The sequence below is a fragment of the Podarcis filfolensis genome, assembly GCF_964270895.1.
Source record: "Podarcis filfolensis genome assembly, chromosome: 2".
NCBI classification, from domain to species: domain Eukaryota; kingdom Metazoa; phylum Chordata; class Lepidosauria; order Squamata; family Lacertidae; genus Podarcis; species Podarcis filfolensis.
The window spans coordinates 75,565,131-75,590,592 of record NC_139605.1 but is presented as its reverse complement, the minus strand read 5'-3'; the positions used below and the strand labels follow the sequence as shown (position 1 = coordinate 75,590,592).

Sequence of the window (25,462 nt, the reverse complement as noted above, 5' to 3'; positions counted from 1 at the left end):
CCCCCAGCAATGCAGTGTAGAATAGCTGAAAAGAAGCACTCATTCTCCTGGCCACTTTGAGGGGTTTTTGTGTGTGTGTGGAGGACGCTATTCTGGTTTTGGTAAGTCACCAGCAACTCCACAACTGGGTAGGTTGGGTAGATGCCAACAAGCTGAAAACAGCCAAAGATAGTGGATCGGCAACCTTTAACTACTGTAGTTATCCAATTCTTGTTTCCTACAAGGGTACCCTGCAAAAGCTACACAACATTGCAAAGCCACAATTTTTCTCCTCAGCTTTCCCATACTTGCCAATGGTGTACAAGCCATCTTGGGGATGGGTCTGTGGTGAGGAGAAAAAAGATCGTAGAATTGTCTCTGAACAATGTGATATGGTCCTCTGTATGTTCCACTTCTAAGCTGTGTCCATGGGCTTACATCAGCTGTTAAATGGCATATAAAGCACAAAATTGTTGTTTTGTGATTGATCCTTTTCTATGCAAACAAACTTTGTAAGGTTTCTGTCATTTTCACCTCTCTAGCCAGTAAGTTTCTTAAATGTTCCTGTTCAGAGATTATAGCTGCAAATTGGGATGTTAGTAAGATGATGTTTAGCATTTCAAAAGCTCATTGAGAGGGGAAGGTAGCCCATTTCAGCTAATCTAAAACTAATTGCCTACTAGAATGTAAAGGAAGGCATCTATCTCTCCCATATGTGTCTGGAAAGCATATTTCAAAGCCTTTCAGTTCTATTCATTAAGGAGCAGCAGATTCAATCTTTTCTCCTTTTTGCTGCATTGTGCTTTTGAGACTGAAATGACAAGTTCCAAATGTGAGTAGAAATCTGTATTTTAGAAATGATATGATAAAATAGGTACTAGGCATGGAAACTTGCTAATATATTTTGGAATGTGCAGTAATACAGACAACACTGCCTTATTTAGAATGGCTGCTGAAAAGAAAATAAATAAATAAATTCCTTATAGTTTAGGATACAAAGATATTGCTGAAGTCTTTTGAAGACAGCTGACTTTAGAAATGATACAGGGGAAAAACAATTCAAAAGGTGATATAGTTTTCTCATGAATGTGATCTTTTGTTTGAAAGCACCCTCGTGCCAAACCTTGCCACTACAGAGAGATGGCTAACTTTGATATGAATTTATCCAGCCCCTTGATTCTGGATCTGAGGCTTCCTCTGGGTCCCTTCTTTGAGAGAGGCTCAGAGGATTGCGACAAGGGTCTTTCAAGTTCTGGCCCCCCATTAGTGGAATGCTTTCTCACATGAGGTCAATCTGGCACCTTCACTTTTTCAGCACACTTCATCTTTTTCAGCACTGCATAAAAACTTACATGTTCCCTGACTTGGTCCGCTGAGAAAGGTTTTAACCATAGTGGAGTGAGTGACCTGTGTCCTGCTTAGTCTTTTATATGTATGGTAACCTCATTAACCAGTTCTGTGGAATGGGTATTGGAGGCACTGTTCTAAAGTGGTTCTGTTTCTACCTACAGGGTCGTGTCCATAGTGCAGCATAGGGAGAATGTGTTTTGGCTCCATTAGCTTTGTACTATGGTGTATCACAGGGTACAATCTTGTCTCCAATGTTGTTTAGCAGCTATACTGGGTAGGGCCATTCAGAGTTTGGAGGCGAAGTGTCATCAGTACACTGATGTGACATGCAGGTCTACTTCTTCATAACTTCTGAGTCAGGAGAGGCTGTGCATGATCTGGACCATTATCTGGTCTCAGTGGTGAAGTGGATGAAGACCAGTAAGTTGAGCTTGATCCCCAGGAAGACAGAAGTACTGTGGGTTGGTTGTTCCCATGGTCCATAAGATTGGCCAGTTGCCTGTTCTAGAAGTGATTGCACTCCATATTAAAGAATAGATTTGGACTTTGGTGATGTTCCTGGGTCCATCTTTGTAACTGGAGGCTCAGCTAGCCTCTTTGGCTATGAGTGCCTTTTACCAGTTACATATGGTATGCCAGGACACAGCTCTAGTGCTCAAAAGCTTGCTCTTATCCATTGGAGCTGTTGTTCAGTATTGTGGGCCCAATTTTATGGAACTCCCTTCCAGCTGAGATCAGAGACCCTGTTGAACCTCTGGTACCTACTTCTTTTTTTTATTCCTGCAGGCTTCTAATTAAATTCTGATTGATAGTTTTAACTTACTGTTAGTTCATTATATTGAGTCTCCTTTGCACCACTTAATCATGACTGTAATCAAGTAGTATATGAATTGTTGAAAATAATAATAAGAATAATAATGATAAATAAATAAATAACAAATTTGAAGCCTCCGCCTCTTTCTTCTTATAGTTCTTTAAACTAGATTTGGGCTAAACAGCCCTTCACCCGAGGATTTGCACAAGACCATTTGACACCTGAGGTGAACCACAAAATGGTGCCCCCCCTACTAGGAACAAGGTGGGGAGAATAAAGATCTATACATTGGGATCAAAGCTGGGAGGAGACCAGCAGCACCTCCTATTCACCAAGAGGCCACTGCAGAGGTGGCATTGGGGGAGGGGCTGCCGAGGAGGAGGCAAATCTGGCTTTCAAAGAACAGGCCGCAACTGTGGCAGTGGCAGCAGCGTTGGGAGATGCATTCCTTTGAGGCTGGATCTGCTGCCTTTGTGAATTCTGCCGCCCAAGGCAGTCGCTTCACCTTGCCTCATGGGTGGGTTGTTCCTCAAGGACTGTCCTCTCTCCTGTAGGAGACATAGTCACACTAACTTTGTTCTAGGTTTGACTGATGGCACAGTACTAACATATCAAAGGTAAAGGTACACAGGAAACATGCAGAGGCCTTGTTTAAAGCTTCTATAACTTCATTGGGTTAGCTTCTCTTGACAAATTATGTAGAAATAGCTGTATGTTTGACTGACCTTAAAGGCCTGTGGTCACCTCTGGAATATTCCTAGAAGCACTTTTATTAACTAAACAGTCTGTGTTGCAAACAGCTCTTCTGTTTAACTTACTAGAGTTGCTTTGAACAATGACTGCAAAATATGGCCGCCTTCCATAGTCTGTTGCTTGTGAGGATTTAGAAGTAATGCATTTAAAGTGATAATCAGTAGCACATAAATTCAAAGTGGGCATGCATCCACTTGAATCATTTCGTTTATGGCCTTAATTACTTAACGAAGACCTTCATTTCCCTCTAAAATTCCCTTCAGCTTTTATCCATTGATTTAAGACAAGCAGTAAAAAAGATGGAAGAGGCATTTCCAATTGCATACTTTCATGCAATGTGGCTGTGAAGAGCCACAAAAGAACACCTGAGACAGCAGCACTGTCCTGCATCTTGCCAGCTGTCAATTTATCATGGGATCTTCAGGGGTCTCAAGAGGATCTGACAGGGTTTGGCAGTAAAACATTCTGACTTACGCAGTTGTGTCATGCTGAACTGGTAGGATGGGGGCACTTTGGGGCAAGCAGCAGAATTGAAAGCCAAGCTAAACATGTGCATCTTCTCAATTCCCACTTAATTTGGAGTAGGTAGTTTATCTCCACAGGTTTTGTTGCAAATCAGAAATAGAGGTCCAACAACTGGACGACTTTGCACTGGGATACAGTATGTGTTAAGGCTGCCTCAAATGACAAAGAACTACATTTCAGCCTAATTCTGTTTCAAGAAGAAGAATTCATTGACCTCCAGATGTTGTCAGACTCCAGTTCCCATCATATTGATGACTGTCAATATTGGCGGGAGCTGATGGCAGCTGAAGTCCACAGATTCCCTATCCCCACCCTAATTGAAAGAATAAAATAATTAAATGGGTGTAAAAATAAAACAGGCAGCCAAGGAAGAGAGATGAACCATGTACATTATTCTGAGCTCCTTGAAGAGAGGGTAGCACAGAAAGCAGTAAATAAATGACACCTTGCACACTGAACAACACAACTCAGAAGTGTGTGTGTGTGTGTGTGTGTGTGTGTGTGTGTAAATAGTCCTCCCACCTTTTGTAGGATTGAGGGAGTGGGAAGGAGAAGAAAGTGGCATTATAGAAAGTCATTTTCTTCTCATCTGCTTCCTGGAGGTTCTATCTAATATTTTTAATTGACTTTTTCTTTCATGCCTTTGAACATTTTTGGTTTGGGGCCTCTATTACTTTATTACTTTTTGTACTTTGAATACAGCCAAAGACATGCATTTTGTTTGCAATTTAATTTAAATTGAAAATAATCTGCTTTGTGGCAATAGGAGTAAGGATATTTTTTCATTTGTTTATGGTTTCTTCTCTTTTCAGACTATGGGTAAACATTTCCAAGCTCTAGGCCTACCCGATGGATGTTAAACTTTAGATACTGTCTGTGGTACTAAAGACCTTGCTTCTTATGGCTATTTTATACATGATTATTGGGCTGAAAGTGAGTGACTTGCCTAAGATCATCATGGTGAAGGGTGGATTTTGAAGCTAGTTTTATTATATCTATTAGCTGCATTTTATATGCTGCCTTTTCTTTATGAGGAGGCTAGAGCAACATACAGTACATGCTTACCTGCATCTCCACAGGAAGGGTGCCACTATTGAGAAAGCCCTCTGTCTTGTTCCTTGTAAAATCCCTGTATTTCTTCAACGCTGAATCCCCAAGTGTCACCTGAAACCTGCATAGCATCTAGGAGATCCGAGTCTATTACCTTGCCTACCTCTTGCCAGTGCCATCCTCTCCACTCCAGCCTCTGGCAAGGATGAAGGGAGGGGCAGAAAAAACTTGGTACATGGTCTCAGGTCCCATCAATCATTCCCACTCCCTTTCTTTATGGCTTTCATGCCAAGCTTGTTTACTGTTTTGTGACATTTTGGTTGCCCTAATAAAGGTGTGCCTTTGTGGAGTTTGTAATGATTAACATTTTGTATTAATATGAGTTGCTCGTCTCCAGTAATGAGGATGCATCTTTTATTCAGTGTTGCTGTAGGGAGATTAACACAACAACAATTAATAATTTTATTATTTATACCCCACCCATCTGGCTGGGTTTCACCAGCCACTCTGGGGGGCTCACAGCATATATCAGAACATACTAAAGCATCAAACATTAAAAACTTCCCAATACAGGGCTGCCTTCAGATGTCTTCTAAAAGTCAGATAGTTGTTTATTTCTTTGACATCTGAAGAGAAGGTGTTCCACAGGGAGGGTGCCACTACCAAGAAGGCCCTCTGCCTGAATCCCTGTAACCTTGCTTCTTTCAATGAGAGAACCAGCAGAAGTCCCTCTGAGGAGGACCTCAGTGTCTGGACTGAATGATGGGAGTGAATACGCTTTGGCCAGGTCCAAATACATTTTTTTAAGAAGCAGTTTAATAACCACTTCTTTAAGCCAGTCTAAGAAGACTCCCTCACAGAGGGAGTCATTCACCACCCTGCGGAGCTCATCGCCCAACCCTTCCCAGCTCGCTTTTAGGAGCCAGGATGGGCAAGGATTAAGGAGACAGGTGGTCGGTTTCACTGGTCCAAACAGCCTGCCCATATACCTGGTTCACTGCTTGCCACTTCGCATGCTGATGAAGCTCATTTCCAACTGTTTAAAGCAGATTATAGGACAGCTATATTTTAAAAATGGTTATCTTTAATAAAAAGAGAAAAACACACTGGTTTTAAAAAGAGTACAGAGCAAGTTCTTGCGGGGTTGATGAATACAGCAGACAGAGCTTAGTCTTAACCAATATGTAATTGTAGAATGGCAGCTTGGGCTGTGAACCTTGGTATGACACTGTGAGCATGTCCCAATTTCCATCTAATAAATGGTGGGAGGTATGCTAGTTCTATATTAGGCAGATATGTTTAGTGATTTGCAATGAATCTATTGATATTAATCTGTTTTCATGGTTCATCTGTTTTTAAGGTATCAATTTCATTCATAATTTAAAAAAAATCATATGCCACCTTGGCACTTCATCCCTTGGTTACATTGACCGCCCAGAGGAGATTGGAGTGAAGAGCAATTTTAGACTTCTGTCTTAATACCTGACTGAATTTCCATCCAGATCTATTTAGATGAGTGGTGACATTAAACAAAAATAAATACATACAAATGTAGGAATTGGTGTGGAACCTGTGTGTATTGCTGTATGTAATGATCACACGGTTTTATTTGGTTGACTGCATACATTACTAAAATAATATATGGTGGTCGCATACAATAAATCTATGCATGTATTTTCTCTACATGAGAAGCTCTTGCATGCAGGAAATGGTGTGAAATTTGTCACTTTTTGAAGCAGACCCCTTATTTGGCTTTAACCATTAAATGTACAGATTTTTCCCCACACACATGGGAGCTGTGAAATAATGTTCTACAATTTCTTGACACCTTTTGCATTCAACTGTGAAACACCAAAATAAAACCACAGAAGTGTAAGTTGCTTAGAGGAACAAGGAGGTGATGGTGTTGCTCTGATCATATTTGGGGAAAGCAGCAACTCCTTTGAGGCTATAGCTTTCTTTCCAAATGCTAATTGCATAAGCATTATGAGTACTAACCTGTGTAACTAAACATGAATGGTGTGCTGTTTTGATTTGCATTGCTCAATAGGCAGTAATAAACACAGAGAGAATTCCATCTGCAGAGGCCAGTGCTATGACAGGCAATTTTCTTGGCACTGCGTGGGGCCAAGCAAAAAGAAGATCAAATACCTGAGCTGTAGTTGAGCCCAGGGTTATTAAGAGCCCCCACAACTGCTTAAAGAACAGCCAGTTAATTCAGCAACTGTGAATCTAGAAGTATTTGACACCTTGTGGATTGTAATTTTGTTCTTTAATTTTATTCACTTAATCATAATAGGTTGAAGCTAGAAAACTTGAAAGTCTTTTGTAATAGGGGGAATCCATGTGTGGATTTTGTGTTGTGCTGTATTTGCTGCTTTAAAAAAATCCTTCTTATAGAATTAAAAATGAAATCTGAATTACTCTAACCACCAACCACCTCATGTGCTCTATCACTGAGGTATGGTGAAGGATGGGTAAATATGTCAATTTTTGTTTCTCTTGATTTTTCATTCTTCCTATATTAAGTTCAGCTCTCAACATTTTCACATTATTTTGCCATTTTAAAAAATTCTTCACTCCACTCCTGCACAGTATGGTTGCAGGTCCTGTCCCCAGTCTATGTACATTGAATTAAATGGCTCTCTGGCTGTGTTGAATATTTGTGTATATGAATCAGCCTCTCCAAAAGCTTACGGAAGAATGCAATGCTAACAACCAATACCAAGATAAAGGGATACAAGACCTGTGTGTTGAGCACAATGCTTTACGGAACTGAGACGTGGATAACTTACACCCACCAGGAGTAACACCTCAATGCCTCCCATAAGCACTGTGTGAGGAAGATTTGGGGCTTTACATGGCAGGAAAGAATCTCAAACAAAGATGTGCTCTCCCAAACCCACATTCCCAGCATGTTTGCACTCCTGTATCAGCAAAATCTGTGCTAGCTTGGTAATGTCCACAGAATGGAAGATCTTCAAGGGCATGCATTATGGGGAGCTGGTTTCAGGCACCTGGACCTTTGGTAGACCAGCTCTGTGTTACAAAGTTGTCTGCAAATGTGACACGAAGGCTGGCAACATTAACCCTCCTGTGTGGGAATCCCTTGCATACGGCTGCAGTGCCAGGAGACAGTCAGTCAGGTCATGTATCCACAGCAGTGACCAGAGGAGGAATGACTGCTGGGAGGAACACAGAAAGAAGAAACACCATGGTGCATCTGCAGCAGCAAACCAGAGGCCTTCATCTTCCCCAACTGCACAAAATGGGTATCTTCCATTTCAGTCAGTACAGTCAGAGCAGGTGCTGTAAGTCTCCAAAAGTTTGACTTCGCCTCCAAAGGTGTACTCTTCCACTGTCTTCTGAGACAGATGGATGCCTATCAACCAACCATGACTGTATGATCTGAAATCCTGGAAAAATAAGGATTTCCCAGTAATGCTGGAAGAGTCCCCCACTAATAGCCTTGCTCTCCATTATGTCTTTGCCAAGGTTGCCTTTGGCCTGGTACTCAGACTCTGCTATTAAGAGGGCTCCATGTATATGCTTGTTGTGGATTTAGGTAGCACATGAACACTTCAGTGAGCAATGAAGCTTTAAACATTAGCTTAATGCACAGGTAATGACAACAGCTGCAACAGTGCATTGTGGTAATTTACCAGTACATTGAGTTGCTTGTAGCGCTTGCTTTCAAAGCTGGTGAAGTTGCAATTTCAGCTGAATTTGGGGAAATCACTCGAAGCATCCATTGTGCTGCGCTATTTCAATGACTTTTGTTTGATTTGATCATTGCAAAAATCTTCATTGCTGAATTTTTTTGAGGGTGAAAATCTGTAAATTTTGATAATAAACCTGATTTGCAATGGGTGTTGAATAATTTCGGTTGCAAATGTCGCATCCTGACAATATAACATTCATTTGGGTTTCTTTGGGGAGGAGGAGCAGATGGCAGGACATGAATGTTCTTCCATTTTCCACATTATGTTAAATAGCTTCTTTCTTTCTTTTTGTCATATTAATTAGTTTTAAAATCTAGCCCTCATAGTGTACAATGAAGGACTTGTGCCTATGCTTACATGGAAGTCTGTGCTAAGTTGGCCAGAATAACTGGTGTTTTCAATCTGTAAAATGTTCTGAGTACCCACAGTTTCAACAGTAGTGTATGTGAGAATATAGCCAATTTCCTTGCCCAGCTTTCTGATCATAGAACAATTCAGAACTTGAAATATGAACAAAAACTGACTCTGCAAGTCTTATCTGATCAAAAGCAGTACAGTAATGTGTCTCATTTGGATGTCCTCCAGCTCTGAATCTTATCCGTGTCTCCTTTAAGCTTCCTACCTTGTTACTTCACAGTGAATAAACTTCAGAAATTGTTCACAGCTTGTCTTGGATATAGATGTGAATGTAAGATACAGGCAAACATTGGGACATTCTATATACCTGTTCTGTACTGTGGAGCTAAGAGTATAGAAAAATACTGACTTATTTTCACCAGGACAATAATCAGGACTCCACCAATCAACATCAGACTTGGCCAGACAAAAGTGAACAAAAGGAACTCAGGAAGATATTGTCTGTATAAAAGGACAGTGGCTTCTTGTCCTGATGGGTCATAATAACAATAAAACACCTGGGCTTCTGTGAAATTTTGTCTTACTTTTTCTACATTCTCTTGCACTGCAGTATAATTCTTCAGAGTCGGGGGGATGTAGGAGCACTGCAGAAACAAAACAAACCCCAGGAAACCAGTTAATCATAATTACTCAGTAACAGGAAAAGCAGTATGCTTACCAATATTGCTTTCTGGCAATAAGTGCCAGCTGTGAACTAGATCATTAATATACATATTATCATTACTTTTGTATAGAGAGAGGTGAACTTCCAAAAGCTTCCCTCAGAATTTTACCTAAGCTCTTTTGAAACGAAGTGGAAGAACTCAAGCAATCTGAGGACTAATTTCAGGAGTCACTCCCAAATGGATTATTGGTTCCTATGGCAATTGGGTGGGCAGGAATAGCTGTGGGGATGGAATTTGCCAATAGGTATGTTTTACCCAGCCAGCAGAGCACCTACTATAGGAAGGTGCTAGTTGGAGAAGACCTTCCCCTAAGTCACCACCAGACAAATCGCTACCGGGCACAGTATAGTAGGGTTGGTGTCCCCTGATCTCAGGCAATGGGCTGGATTCTATGGAAGGAGCTGCTCTCTTGGACCACCTGGTCCTAAACTGTTCAGTGCCTTATAAGTTAGCAACAAAAACTTAACTCTGCTTGACAGCAAAGGCAACCAGTGATGCCTTTAGGATAGGTGTGTGAAGGAAGGTGTCGCTGAGAATCATAACCACCACATTTTGTAGTGCAAAAGTGTATCAAGGACTCTCTGGATTGCACTTTCAGTATTTCACCATAGTTAAATACACATAGAATTTACCCCTTTATTGATGTCTAATACAGAGTATCTGAGAACAGAATGATCTGCTGGGAATTATAACAATGGCCTACATTTCAGCCTTATTGTAAAAATTATTAAATGTTTGTGAAATGTTTTGAGGACTTGGGGGGAAATACAAAATAAATGACTATTAGACAAGAGTAACCAGTATGGGTGGGTGTTGGCACAGGCCACCCTTCTGAGAGTGGCATCACTGCTGCTTACCTGGATAGTGCAGTATAGGGCAGAGGGAAGGAGAGCTTGGTGTTGTCCAGGTGTACCAGCAGAGCTAACTCAGTGCTCCCATAGACCCAACCTCACCATTGCCCTGCTGTTGGGACAGTAGCTCTGTGGCACTGCCCTTCCATGTTACCCACCCCTACTAACACAGCTCAGTCACACAGAAGGGGAGAAAGGATGTCCAGAATTATGAAACTTTTGACAGTTGGAGCAAACCTGTTTCCTTGTGTAAGACAATCAGAAATTTTATTATAATAAGAAATTTACAATTTATCTAATTTTACTTGATTATGTATTAGAAATGGAGAAATATATAGCACTTCTAGTTTTGCCGCACAATTTAAGATCAATGAACTGCTCACTGTAGCTTTTTATTTTATGTATGTTAAAAAAAAAAAGCTCTCTCCTGTATGTTAAACTGAAAAGTAGAACCAACAGCACCAACAATGTAATGGAGAACTATAAATCACTTACTTCAAAGATGTAATTCTAATATGAGCAAGTATTTCTGTGCAATCATATTTCTTTCTAAATGTCCTTGTGTGCCTGAGACAAAATACGTGAGCAACTATTGATGGCCTTGAAGCACAAGTTGAGCTTTCCATTAGGGAAATTTCCCATATTGTTAATTTGTCTAGGGAATTTTAGATATGCAATGTAAATAGGATTATTTCCTGCTAGACTATGAATTACCGTAAGACACTGAAACTAATAACAAATGCAGCTTAAAAACAAACAAGTGAATGTGCAAAATAATTCTGTTTAAAATAGTAATTCCCTATTTGGAAAAGGTTTTATGGCTTCTCTTACATGACTCAAACTGAAGTTGTTTGGATATATTGTAGAAATGAGCAATTTTCTTCAGTTTTGCTTTGCTATTCTGACACTGTGAGAACCTTTCAGATGGGCTCCATTTGATTCCAACAGGAATTGTGAGTTTTAGAATGTCAGTAATGCTTTGTTTTTAAAAGCAAAAAATACCCCCTCACTCCGCTTCTTAGGTCCTATGATTTAGGAGTTATATCAGGTTTTTTCTGATATGGATAATTAAAAACACATATCTGACCCATAATTCATGTGTGTATGAATTATTTAAAATTCACTGCACAATTACAAAAAGCCAAAATGTTTTTAAATGGTTGTTGTTGTTATTTTAGTATTTTTTGAATGTCTTGTTGAATTTTAGACCAATACCTCTGCAAGAACTGCAGATTGATTCTGATATTTGATTTCCATTTCAAGTGAAAGTATTCAGGAATATGAAACTTCCAAAGCTGGAGACAAATCTGACCCAGGGGTCCGAATGGGCAAATCTATCAATTTCCATTTATCTGTTTCTCATCTTTGCAGTCTTAAGATCATTTCTCTGTTTTTCAGCATCAGTTTGCAATTTAAGTCCTTATGACAATTTAGCAGTCCTCTAATGAGAATTTTTGTTAAGTTATACATGTTTGCACTGCTATTTTATGAATTGTGTGCTATGAGATATCTCAAAGTAATTTTAAAAATTGTATGCAATTTCCCCTAATATAATGCATTTTTTGTAAGTTGCTTTCAGTAATATATGCATTTAATGGTCACTATACCCCAGTTTTTTGTGTACATTACTTGGCCGGAGAAATACACTGCGAATTTTGGAAAAGTACAAATTATTAAAGATAGCTGTTTTTCAGATTATCTTTTATTTCTTAAAGTGCAAATTAGGTAGGTTCACCTTTAAATGTGAACTGCAGAGAATTTATCGCTTATCCATATAATAATGGTTATGGCCAGAAGCATGTAGGCAATCCATGCAGCCAGTGTAATGTTTAAAAGCCTCTGGGCCCCATGTATTGGCTACATACAGTGCTTTTTTTCTGGGGGAGACACAGGGGTATGCTTCCCCCTAAACATTTTGTGAATCTTTGTACTTTTGTCCATTTACTGTATTTATTTTTCCTGATTTGAACTATAAATTGGTGATTTTCTTGAGTCAAAATGAGAGTACCTCTAAACATTTTTATTTATTTATTTAGGAAAAACGTACTGGACACATATCTTCAGAATCAGCACAATTGTCATTTAGGCTATATATATACATATTGAGTGAGCAAGTAATGCATGCGGATTGTCTAGCGTAGCCCTGGGATATGGCAGATTTTGCCATCCCTGACCATAGTTTATAAATTCTGCATAATTAAAGGATTGTGTAATGTGGTAGAATAGAGGCTCTTGGCCAAAATGCTACTTTTTGCCTGCGGAAGCAGGGATAGATAAATTTTTGCTTGAATCTGTTTACATCTCACATCTAGCGTCACCTGGCCCAGGGTTAGGAACCTGTATCAGAGTCAGATTTCCTTGGGGAAATCTTTTACTTCTGTGTGACCAGGAGCAATGGCATTATGCCTATGCTATCTATATGTGCATTGGAGAATATCTGGATTTTGACATTGGTATGTAGATTTAATATCAAGATTTCTTATGAATATAACTCAAACCTTGGGGTTTCTGAACACGGTCTCCTCCTGGTGATAAAGCTTTACCACCTGCCCGACAGGTGTCAAATTGACCATGATGTCCAGACAAGGATATTGAAACTTATTTTCATCACTGGAGCCATCATTGAATGAACAGTGCTGCTGTTCCTTGATGCTGGCATTTTTCAGTTCGCATATACCTTTATTGGTCCAGACACTGCAAAAACAAATAAGACCCCCCTCCTGCTTTTAAATGCAGTACCACATATTACTGCTTTCAGAGTTATAGCCATGTACTTCAGCCCAGTACGACTTAAATATTCAACTACTTCATTCATTTCCATAGCATTTCAGGCTGAAGTCGGGCAAATATTTTAAAATGTCTCCTTTTGCAAATTATACAGCAAGCAGTATTGTTAAGAAACTGAAGTTTAATAAATTATGTTGATGAATTCTATGGCAAAGTATGTAATTTAGACATTTTTCTCAGTGGTTCTCAAGCTTTTTTTTTCTGGGCTACAGTTTCAGAATAAAAATTTGCTCATGCCGCACCGAATTTTTAATTGATAAAAAATACATTGGGGAAAAAATAAACAACTTCTAGCAGTGCTTGATTTATAACATAGAACACAGCAACTTTATAATATGATCATGGGACATCCAGAAAATATAAAACAATGCAGCTGCATAAGAACATGGATCATTACCAAAATATAATTATAAAGAAGCATTTTAAATATGTACCTTAAGTATGTATACAAACTCAATGAGATATTTGAGCTTGCTTTTGCCGGCAATCTTATTTATATTAGGTCTAATTTGAGACAAACTCATATCCTCATAAACACAAAGAAGTCTTTCTTCTTTTCTGTTCTTTCACATTTGTCAGAGTTGAAAATCCCTGTTCACAATAATATGTCATGGAGGACTGTAGAAGAATAGCCAATGCTCTTGAAGAGAGGCATGGCTGCATATAAAAAAATATTATTTTGCTACTATAATATTTCTTTTTTTATATATTGTCCTTGAATCTTCCCGCCTCACTTGCCATCCTCTCCTGCCACACCAGTATAGCGCACCACACCCTTTGTGAACCACTGATTTATCTAATAAATTATATTTTGAAATTATAGAAATTATCTTCATTCAGTACAACTACTTTTGAGATGAGGTTCAATTTACAACTGTGTTACAGCAGTGTGTAAATTGTGGTGTATGATATTCAGGTGCCTGTTAACGAACCTTTGCATCCTCATTTCTATATATGACTGTTGTCAACTGATAACAAACTGGGAGCAGTCTATATCTTACATTCATTCATTCATTCATTTATTTAAATAAATTTATTTATTTAAATAAATAAATAAGGTTTCTTGTCTGGCCTTCACTATAAGGCTCCAGGGCAGGTTGCAGCAATAGAATATACGATTAGAAAACAAATAAAACCATTACAATGGGAATATACATAAAACTGTTCTAGGTGGAACAGAATATAAATTCAGTCAAAAATATACGTCCCAGAAAATGAAACACCTTAACTGTCAAGAGCCCAAGGTAAAGAGGTATGCAAAGGTTTGTCAAGGTGCAAATGCAAGGGCTTATCTTGAGGCTTGTGGGTAGGCACTGAGAAAAGGGCTTGGGGAGGAAATATCCCTTAATAAATGTGGTTGCTGCACATTTCTTTGCTGCCTTTTTCTAAAACAAAGGTAAAGGTAAAGGACCCCCAGACAGTTAAGTCCAATGAAAGGCGACTATGGGGTGCAGTGCTCATATCACTTTGCAGGCTGAGGGAGCCGGAGTTTGTTCACAGACAGCTTTCCAGGTCATGTGGCTAGCATAACTAAACTGCTTCTGGACACTGTGATGATTGCCAGAGCGCACAGAAACACCATATACCTTCCTGTTGCAGCGGTACCTATTTATCTACTTGCACTGCTGTGCTTTTGAATTGCTAGGTTGGTAGAAGCTAGGACAGAACAACAGGAGCTCACTCCATCATGTGAATTCGAACTGCTAACCTTCTGATCGGCAAGCCCAAAAGGCTCAGTGGTGTAGACCACAACATCACTTGCATCCCAACTTGCCTTTTTATAACCATATGTTACTGGCAGAGTTGAAAAAATCTAATATACATACATTCATCCCTGATTGTTTGGTTTCTGGTATTAGTCTCCTCTGCCCTCCCCTCCTAAAATCTGGCTGTTATTAAATAAAGTTTTTATTATAGCAGTATTCCCTTACCTCCCAAAAAACAGATGCTACTCTAAGTTCTGGTGGAATTTCCTAAGTGCTGGTGGAATTTGCACAAATAGCTTTACTGTTTGAAAAAAGAGGGTGGGTGTGCATGGTATATGAAATGACAGTGCCAGGGTAAATTTAAGATAAGCTAATTCCTTTCTCAAAATATGCACAGTTCACTGCACTGGCTGTGCCCAATATTTGTTAGTTAACTGTGGCCAGCTTGAAACATTATCACTGTCATAATGGGGAACACCATGACGGTTCTGATCTGAGCCATGACAGCAAGGATAAGCATATTTCCTTGCTCCAGAAGCTAAAGCGCCTGCCATTTAAGCAATTCCAAGTTAACTTCTCTGTAGACAGAAATTTGATTAGGCATATTTAGCAATGAAGGTCTGTTATGAATGGATAGTTAATGAACATCCTGCCTTAAGTGCTTCCTAAGTAAAATAGAATTTCAGTTCTTAGAACACATTAATGTCCAGAATTATCTATGGTTAGGCTGATGTACTTAATTCAGCCAGCCATGCAGTTGTGGGGAACACATTGTTCGCTTCCGCAATAAGAAGTGTGTGATATGGACATTTGGAAACATGTTTGTGTGGTTTCTCTTCCTCAATTTGAGAGGAAAGAATAATGGAAATTGCAGAGTGCTCGTCTATGTGTGGCATGTTCCGCACACAACATACATTGTTTCACATGGAGAGAAGCACTGGCTCAATCTTCAAGATTGCAATTTATTACTGTCAATGTTTAAATCAGGCCTAGATCACAAAATTTAATATTCCAAATGGACTGGACCAGGCTGTGACACTGAGACCCAGAATGCATTCAACATGTTGGGATAGTCCCAAATGCTGAAGGAGGAAACCACATACATGCTTGCTCAAGAAGTCCAGTTACCTTTTATTGTATAAGGGTACAATGGTGATTCCGATAAAGAAATACATTATCACTGAGCATGCTACCATTCCCAAGCCCAGGCAGAGTGCTCTGGTCTCCCCTCGTTTCTGTGCTGTCACCGGCTTTTTCCCCAACATGATTTATGGTGATGGATTCTGTGGCCTTTATCTCTGTGTTAAAATAAAATAAATAACAGAAGCAATCAGTTTTACCATTGTGGTGGTTCAACATACTCAAGAACTCATCCTCATCTTGCAAAGCTTGGATAATTTGTGGTTTTTTAAAAAAATCTACGCATTCTTATTTTCTGAGAAGCAAAACTCCAAAATAAACCCAGTAGCATGTGGAAAGCAATTCACTGAATGAATTTTGCATAGTCAGGGATAATATTAAAATCCAAATTTCAGATACTCAGACTAATATATATCTATGTTTGTGTGTGACTTAATTGCCTGTCACATACTGTTTGGTTAATTTTGGAGTTTTACTGCACATACAAAGCTGGTCTGGTATGCTTCGTTTGTGGATGCAGCAGGCATATCAGGGACAGATGCATGTTGTCTTTTTATTTGTTGTAGTGGTCAGTGGTTCACATCTCATTCATTGGCTGCTTCATGGGGCTTGTATACTGTTACTTTAGTGTGCTTGATTCAACACTGCTAGAATTAGAAAGTGCAGGTGAATATGACTCATTTTCAGTGTTCACCTGCACCTGTGGACCAAAATGGATGTGATATTAATTGCTTGTCATGTTTTTAAAGCATTTCAAGGGAAGTTCCCATCGGTTCCAATAAATATATCTAAACAACTCTCCCTTGAAAGGCAAGTTGCAGCTTCTGTGATTTTTGTTGGGACTTTGGCATGGAGTGAAAGAGTCAACTTCTTTGCTTTCCACTCCCATTGTCCTGCAGCTCCTCAAGCTTCTCCTAACATGACACCCCCCCAAAAAAACCCTCCAGGTATGTTAACTGCATTCACACATTTGTTTTCTAGGCTGTCCATATGAACAAAGGGATATCTATTCTTAATGGGCATTTACTTGATGCATGTGGTGTTGATTGGGGTAACATGGTTCATTGTGATTCACCTAAGGCTTGATTTTTTTCACTTGAACTAAGCCTTTTCAGTGTCTCAGTGTCATCTAAGCACTAAAGCTATTTATAGCTATGACGGGTATACTTGTGCAGAGAATCTGCCAGCAGCCTCTAATGCATTAACTACCATGTCATTTAAACCTGCTGTGAACAGAGTTAGACAAAATACATCCAGCCAACAGAAGCAGTTGTATAATTTCCATTACAGCCATAGGAATAATACATACTGGCACCTCTCTTGGGTTATATCTTGCTTGTGCCAGCTCCAGGCACAGTAACTGAGTGCTCTACTTTTGGATTTGGATGTGCGGTAAGTAGGTTCTGCATTAATACTTCTACCAGAAATGATTCCCGGTGTCTCTGTCATTGCCTCCTCCACTTTGGCAAAGGAAGGTGGTGGCATAAAAGGAAAGTTATAGTATTTCCTCTAAAGCAGTAAAGGGATAAGGAGAGAGAGATGTGACCTCTCTCCTCTATTGTTTTATGAGGGAGGACAGCCACTTGTGTCTTGGTGCAGCTGCTCTCTCTGTCAAATGAGTTGCTTTGATGAAATGGGGAAAGCTTTCAACTCCAGCCTGCTGCTGCATGGAGCAGCCTTTAGTGCTTTTCTGCAAATTGGGCTGCCTTTGAACATTCTTTTGAAAACTTCAGCTAGTTCAAAATGCAGCTTCAATGGTTTTTTTGACAGGGATTAAGGCAGGCATAGGCAAACTCCGGCCCTCCAGCTGTTTGGGACTACAGTTCCCATCATCCCTAACTAACAGGACCAGTGGTCAGGGATGATGGGAATTGTAGTCCCAAACATCTGGAGGGCTGGAGTTTGCCTATGCCTGGATTAAGGGATTAAGCAGGTGGCGCTGTGAGTTAAACCACAGAGCCTAGAGCTTGCTGATCAGAAGGTCAGCGGTTCGAATCCTCGCAACGGGGTGAGCTCCCGTTGCTCGGTCCCTGCTCCTGCCAACCTAGCAGTTCGAAAGCACATCAAAGTGCAAGTAGATAAATAGGTACCGCTCCGGCGGGAAGGTAAACAGCGTTTCCGTGCGCTGCTCTGGTTCGCCAGAAGCGGCTTAGTCATGCTGGCCACATGACCCGGAAGCTGTATGCCGGCTCCCTCGGCCAATAAAGTAAGATGAGCGCCGCAACCCCAGAGTCGGCCACGACTGGACCTAATGGCCAGGGGCCCTTTTACCTAATTATACATTATCAACCACCACCACCACATTGGTGACCAGACTATTTCTGAACTTATCTCAAAGTGCTGATGGTGCTACCTTCTTAAAGCTCTAGTTTACAGTGGTACCTCGGGTTACAGACGCTTCAGGTTACAGACTCCGCTAACCCAGAAATAGTACCTCGGGTTAAGAACTTTGCTTCAGGATGAGAACAGAAATCGCACAGCTGCAACAGGAGGCCCCATTAGCTAAAGTGGTACCTCAGGTTAAGAACAATTTCAGGTTAAGAACGGACGTCCAGAACGAATTAAGTTCTTAACCCAAGGTACCACTGTACATAGTTAGGAACAAAAGTTCTGCAAGGGAAACCTGCTCATGTACAGAGATTATCGTCATCAGAAGGCTTACTCAGTGCTGTTGACTTATTTATGGATTTCTTTTCCCTGTGAGGCTCACCTAATATGAACACTGATATCTTTTTGGTGCCAGGCAGGGGTGTAGCATGGGTGTGTGTGGGACTGTGGCCCTGGGTGCACCGTTTTTAGGGGGCATGAACCAGGTGCCCCCACACAGGGATCCCCATCTCACCCTGCCTGCTGCCAAGGATCTCTGGGCTCCAGAGCCCAGCCTGGTCTCGTTGCCACATCCCCAACCCCCTCACAGATTTGCCTGCCAAGAGCTGCATGAGCAGGCCAGGCTCCTCCCTGCATGAGCGGGCAGGAGGTACAACATGGTCCCGCATGGCTCAAGTGGTGAGGGCTGGGCTGGCGCACAGGCTCCATGAATCCCCTGCACCCTGTGTGCGCCCACCTGGCGGCATCAGCCGTGAGGACTGGGCTGGCTCCGTGGATTCTGTTCACACCTCCAACCCCTACTTCCTCTCGGCACGCATATGCGGGCAAATGACGCAACACTGCTGGTGCCAGGCCAAGGCCTTTAAAATGCTTTACTAGGCTTTTAGTTGTTAAAATTGGGTATTTCTTTATTGCTACCAATGCTGTATCTGCCACAATATGCTTTTTTGTTGTTCTCAAGTTTTAGATTGGGGGGGGAGAGAGAGTTATGAAAGCAGTCCTAGGAAGATCCCATGCATTTTGGTTTAAATATCATAGATCTTTGAAATGGTTCAGTGATATATTGTTGTCTCATGTGGTGTTATTCCATCATTTCAAGATTGCTTAGAAATTAGTATACAATGCCTTAACAAGATCGTGTCTCTCTAAAGCTCACATGAGTTTTGCTACTCGAAGAGATAAGTACTATCACTTTCTTTTTCTGGTGCATTGTACTTCTAGGTTAGCAGAAAAAGCTAGAAATGTTGAGATAATGTTGACTGTTCTCAGGGTAACAAAACTTTCCATCTTTCTAGGGACTGGGTTAGTTTTATCTAGAAGCAAAATATTTTTAATCGCAGCATTCAGCAGCTTCATTAACTGTGAAGTGTTGAGTTTTGCAAAGTTGACCTAGCAGAAGAGAAAGTTTGAAAGGAAGGAATTCATTGTGATTCAGACACAGTCCCTTGGTATTTTCAAGAACCAGTCATCATCTTGAAAAAACATGAGCCGCCATACCTGATTACTAAGGTTTTGAGCAGTGATGGACATTCCTATAACCGTGTAGATGCAAGGCCTTTAGAATGACATTGTAAGGCAGATGTTCTCTGTTGGGCCTGTGAGGAGGGGAATAAAGAGGAGATGAAATAAGAAGAGAAAATCATAGATTCTGTATTCATTTCTTCTTCCTGTGCCCCCTGGTGCCCCCTCAATCTACTCAGGAAGTTTGGGGACCCCCCCAAACAGGTTTAGAAGGTGTATGGGGTCATGTGGTGTTAGTTATGCATAGTTATAGACAGGGCCATCCTGTCCAGGAAGCAGATTGAGGCAGCCACCTCAGTTGGCAGAATCCAAGGAATGCTTCTGTGTGATCTCACCAGATCCTGGAAGCCACAGCCACACAACCCCAACATCCCTGGTTGTGGACCTTAAAGTCCTTTCCAGTTCTGCAATATGGTCACCTTACCTTAAACCACCCATGTAGGCCTAATCCCACTTTTATGGATATTTATCCAACTCTGTCTTCTGATTTATTTATTTAAATGTATACAGGGCTTTTCACCATCTATATTACCAAGTGGCTTACAACAATAAAATATGCAAAGTTTAAAATCTAAGTTGAACCTTCTAGAGTTAAACCCAACTGATTTTCAAACCCTGTCAAGGAAACTCAGAGACAGAAAATTAAAACAGTGCAGGAAGACAGTGATGAGTCTGAACACTGGAAGGATGCCCTAAGCCTGACTTTAGAATCACCATATCAGGATGTCCACATAGTGGGAAATACTAGAGTGGAGGGGGGGGGAAATACCTACACTGCTACATTCATCATCATCATCATTATAATAATAATAATAATTTCTTGAATTTGGATACAGCCCTATACCCACAGGTCTCAGGGTGGTTTACAGGATAAAATCACAATATAAAACTACAAAACACATAATCAAAATAGAAACAGAAACAAACCAATAACCCCCATATTAAAAGGGCATTGGATGTGAATCAGCCAAAGGCCTCTTTAAAGAGGAACGTTTTTGCCTGGTGCCTATAATGACGGCGCCAGGTGCCACCCTCCAGAACTCTTGTGGAGAAGGCACACAAAGAAGGGCCTCAGAAGATGATCTCAGGTGTTGGACAAAAATCCAGTTCACATTGAGGGAGGAGGAAGAGGTGCTCACTTCTGCAAGCATGGCACCCAGATGCAAATCTGCTGCCCCTCCTGAAGTGCCACTTGAGGCAACTGCCTCAGAAAGTCCTGTGGCAGCACAGGCCCTGGTGGTGAAGCACCAGGAAATACAAGGTTTATGAACCCCTCAGTCACCACTGCTTGGCTCTGCATCAAATTGTCCCCCAACTGCTCCCATCAAGCCTTAGGACCCTGCAGGTGGAAAAGTGGCTTGGGTTGATAATGGAGCACTTTCCCCTCCCCACCAATATACACTGTTGTTCTCTTCCAAACACCCCTCCAGGTACAGCTGCTCCTGAACAAAACAAAACAAAATGAAAGACTGGTTTTGTAATGCGTGACACATGCAGCCAGACCCAAAGCACATGTTTGCATGCTCTTCCTTGTATGCATACATTCTGTTAACTTTGCTAGTTTATACTGACAGAACAATTCATGGTCTGCTCATTCCTGTGTCTAAGTTTAGTGCACGTACACAAATGGTTTAGCAATCCTACAAATTAACTTTCTGCTCAGCTACTGGGGGGCGCTTTTTGTTGTTGAAATTATATAAATTGATTGAATTTAAAATGTCAACAGAGAGTTTAAATAGAACCTCATTCCCAAGCTTTGTGTTTGTGCATATGAATACAATGTGGAATTTAAAGCAATGAAAGAATAATATCTGTGATGAAAACCCTAAATGTACATTGGGGTTATTTCAGTTCTGACTTAGAGACAAGCTTGTATTTTAGTAAATCAGCTGAAGCAATGTTAAAAGAAGCAATGCTAAAAGCTCCAAAGCTACATCTAGAGACTTTGAATCCTAAACTTTTTGTGGCCTTGCTGAATGTTGCTGGGTTTGGGAATTATTGTTTATGCATGTTGTATGTAATCATGGAACTCTGCTGCTACTCATGATAATCTTCATATTATGCTTGACCTGCGGGTTCAGCTTCTATGGTGGATTTTAACTTTTAGATACAGAGTTCTATTTTTCTCCAGAGGAAATCCATTTCCTGTGGTAGTTCTTTTCAGTGAAGTCTCTGGTTGTAGGGCAAGAACTACCATAGTTTTTGCCCTATAGGACGCACTTTTTCCCCTCCAAAAATGAAGGGGAAATCTGTGTGTGTCCTATGGGGCGAATGCAGGCTTTTGCTGAAGCGTGGAGAGCGAGAGGGGTCGGTGCGCACCGACCCCTCTCGCTCTCCAAGCTTCAGGAAGCTATCAGCAAGCCTGGGGAGCCTGCGGGAGTTCCCGCAGGGCTCCCTAGGCTGCGGATAGCAGCCTGCTGCACGGAGCGCGGGGCGCGCTGAAGCAGAGCGCCCCGCGCTTCGGGCAGATATCGGCAGCCTGCTTGCCCGGAGCGCGGGGCACGCTGAAGCAGAGCGCCCCGCACTTCGGGCAGATATCCGCAGCCTAGGGAGCCCTGCGGGAGTTCCTGCAGGGCTTCCTAGGCTGCGGATAGCAGCCTGCTGCCCGGAGCGCGGGGCGCGCTGAATCAGAGCGCCCCACGCTTTGGGCAGATATCCGCGGCTGGGGGAGGAAATAATTTTTTCCCCTTTATTTCCCCCCCCCCAAAAAAAACTAGGTGCGTCCTATGGGCCGGTGCGTCCTATAGGGCGAAAAATACGGTACTTGAATTTCTGCAAGTCAGCCTCATAGGGCTGCAGATTGTTGGGGATGTGGGGACTTCACAAGCCATGTCAATCTTCAAGTCAGCAAAGTTATGCATGACCTACAGTCATAACATGAGGGATAAAGGAGAATTTATTTCTGTAACCTATTTGAATCAAAGCTCAGTACACACTCCCTTGAGTTCTCCTCCATAAATTTGTTATGTGAATTGTTACCTTGTAGGTGCTGTCTGGTGATGCTGTCCTAGAAATAAATCTTAAGTGACACAAGATGGGAAGAATAACACAGGGCCTCTGTAAACAGACACAACAATTACTTTTGTAGACAAAATAACATGGAGCCATGAAGGTGTGTTTGTAACTTTCAGACACTTTGAAGAAAGACAGCAAACTTCATTTCTGCTTTTTTAAACTTTGTTTCTTTTATTCTTTGCCTCCTGGTTTGGCTTTTCTTTGTGTTTGTCTTGTTTTGGGTTGGTATTGCATAGTTTTCCCACTGAGTGCTTTATTTTGTTTTGTTTTATAATTTGATATGATTTCCTGCAATAAATGTTATCAGGATTATTCACATGTGACTTTTTGGGTTTCTTTATTTAATCTCTTAACCCATTCTATCACAAAAGCTCTAAGATACATGTAATAAAAATGTGTCTTTTAATGAAAAGCAAAACAACGCAAACAAACTTCTAAAGTGGCTCTTGGTTCATTCCCAGCCATGAAAGGGCTTTTTCCATTTAGTATTCTTAACCAAAAATTAATGACTACAAATCCACAGAAAAAAATAAACTAGGAATGGGCATTCACTGAATTCCTTGAGAAAAATTCGTTGCTGAAGCAAAGGATATTCATTTAGATGAAGCTAGAGCACTGACCCTCACAATGATGCCTTCACACTGTGCAGTTCACAAGATCTTAGCACATATTATTCACTTTATTTTTTTCCGGTCCCTATATAATTTTTATAAGCAAAGGATTCAATGAAACATTTCCTCCTGTGACTATTTTTGTCCATTATTCAAAAATTTATTATTTTTTTTTGTCCATTGCTGTCTGCAATATTTCTGAAATGTGTTTGCTATCTAGATGGGGTGGGGATGCTTCAGGAAATTTAGAATTGTTCTGTTAAAACACTCAAACACCAAAACTACAGCAAAGGATTGCAAACAGGTAAACAAACTTCTCTGAAATATTACTTACAATTGCAGGGAATTGGTAAAGTCTTTGCCCAGAAGGTCTTGTGTTCATAATGTTTTTGACATATCCCGAGTCTGTTCCATATTAGCAATCAAGCAGCAGCAAATCCACAGCTGAAAAAACTACATTACACGAAACTTCCTTGCCCTGATTGCTGGGACTGGACTTTTAGCTTAGCTCACTTATTATGAGATTTCTGTTACCATAAATGGTAAGGTATGGAAGTGTGCAGTCTTTTAAAGATTAATTGCTGCAGACTCTAAGCTGACCCACAGTGTTATGAACAACTCCAACCTAGGGCCCTATTTTCATTTGTACTAAATACAATAGATCTATAAAAGATGCCTATTTGGGGGTACCTGTGTCAAATTATTGTATATTGGTTTCCTCCATTAAATGAAAATATATTTTCAAACATGAATTTTAAGTTAGATCTTGTGTGGTGTGTGTATAAAATAAATATTCCTGCAGAATCATAACCAGGTTATAATTTTGCATCATTGTAATGAGAATTGTGTTTAATTATGCATTGCTATAAATCCGAGTAAGAAAGATTGAATAAAGATCAGAATATGAAATTGTTAGATCCAGAGAAAGTTTTCTTTCATTGCTGTCTCCGGAATTACTTTCTGCTCCTGAGAGCACACCCTGAACAGTGGGAGACACTAAAAATTAAGCAAATGGCAAAAAGAGGGACTTAGATTTAGATTCAGATGTTCCTTCAAGGCTGGGTCAAAGGTTTGTCCAAATTCAGTATTAGCTCTTATATCCTTGTTGCTATACTCTTTTCCAGTTAGGGGAAATGTCTAGTTATTGCAAAATCTTTCTAATGAGAAAACAGATCCAGATGTCCGGCAAGAGGTGCATAAAAACCTCTTCAACTATGGGGAGACACTCACACCTTAAAAGTAATTGGCTTCATACCTTTAAAACGTTAGCTTTCCAAAGATTTCCTTCTCTATCTAAGGAAGAAAGGAACAGGGCTAAAACTATTGTGGGGATTTAGGTTACTAAGTCCCTATGCTTTGCTATTTCAAGGCTGGGTATTTAAAGGGAGTCTCAAAGAGCCGTTTGTGTGTGTCAATGGGTGCAAATGTTGATGCAAAGGGACTTGATTGGTCATAGTTTAATGCTATACCTTGGAGTTTAAGTTAGTGGTGGAAATAAGATTTTGGATACTAAAAAAAATCAGTGGGAATCTTTCAAACAAGAATCCCATTTTTTAAAAAAGAAAACATCCCTCCTAGAGCCATGTGTGCTACTGTAAAGTGTGTGCTGCTTTCATGGTGGGGCCACTGGTGGGGCCACTGGTGAACATCCTTGTTGGTTTTTAAAACCACTGTTGTTAATTGTTTAAAGCTATGCTGAGTACTCCATATGTTCTTAGCTGTTTGCTATAACACGTGTGTTGCTTGTTGAAATCCCAATAGTAGTGCAAATGTGGTTGCATAGATGAGCATTGGTGCAATCCTGCCGCCATTTTGTTGGCCACAGAGACTTCTAAGAATAATTTTTTATTAACCGACCAATCACATCAAATCAAATCAAATTACATAAATTCCAAATTACACAGCCGAATTTTAAATTTTTGTTGGGGGTACCCATATTTCAAGTTCTGAAGGGGATCCAATCAACTTCTTGCTTCTTGCTGCTGTTTTAATGTCCACAAATCTGACCATATGATGTTCACAGTACTATCCAGTCCTTTCTTATTGTTTTTCCACATCTCTTGTTGTTATTTTCAGATATTTTTCCTTTCTCTTTGTCACCTCTGATAGTCTCCACAAGCTGGTTAAAACAGTTTGTAATCCTGCATAGGTATTATTTTTATTTTTTTATCCAGTAGCCATATCCAGACGTTTTCCATATAACATCACTTCCATACATCAAAACAGTC

The 25,462-nt window shown here is 40.5% G+C and overlaps 2 protein-coding genes across 8 annotated transcripts in view; one reads left to right on the top strand and one right to left on the bottom strand.

Annotated features, from left to right (window-relative positions):
* Positions 1 to 25,462, top strand: part of KCNIP1 (potassium voltage-gated channel interacting protein 1) — a 556,014-nt gene that overhangs the window by 105,159 nt on the left and 425,393 nt on the right. The window lies entirely within an intron of this gene.
* Positions 2,466 to 23,758, bottom strand: KCNMB1 (potassium calcium-activated channel subfamily M regulatory beta subunit 1). 4 transcript variants are annotated; one of them, XM_083597509.1, is made up of 6 exons: positions 23,569 to 23,743; positions 19,585 to 19,682; positions 15,748 to 15,917; positions 12,625 to 12,820; positions 9,135 to 9,194; positions 2,466 to 2,691 (listed from the first exon to the last, which is right to left on the bottom strand). In XM_083597509.1, the coding sequence occupies exons 3-6, from the start codon at positions 15,882 to 15,884 to the stop codon at positions 2,539 to 2,541; spliced, it is 546 nt and encodes a 181-aa protein (XP_083453635.1). In that variant the 5' UTR covers positions 15,885 to 15,917; positions 19,585 to 19,682; positions 23,569 to 23,743; the 3' UTR covers positions 2,466 to 2,538. The 4 variants fall into 4 exon arrangements, with proteins under 4 accessions (XP_083453635.1, XP_083453636.1, XP_083453633.1 ...); XM_083597510.1 differs by lacking the exon at positions 2,466 to 2,691 and adding an exon at positions 5,538 to 7,656 and having other exon boundaries at positions 23,569 to 23,741; XM_083597507.1 differs by lacking the exon at positions 2,466 to 2,691 and having other exon boundaries at positions 5,538 to 9,194; positions 23,569 to 23,740.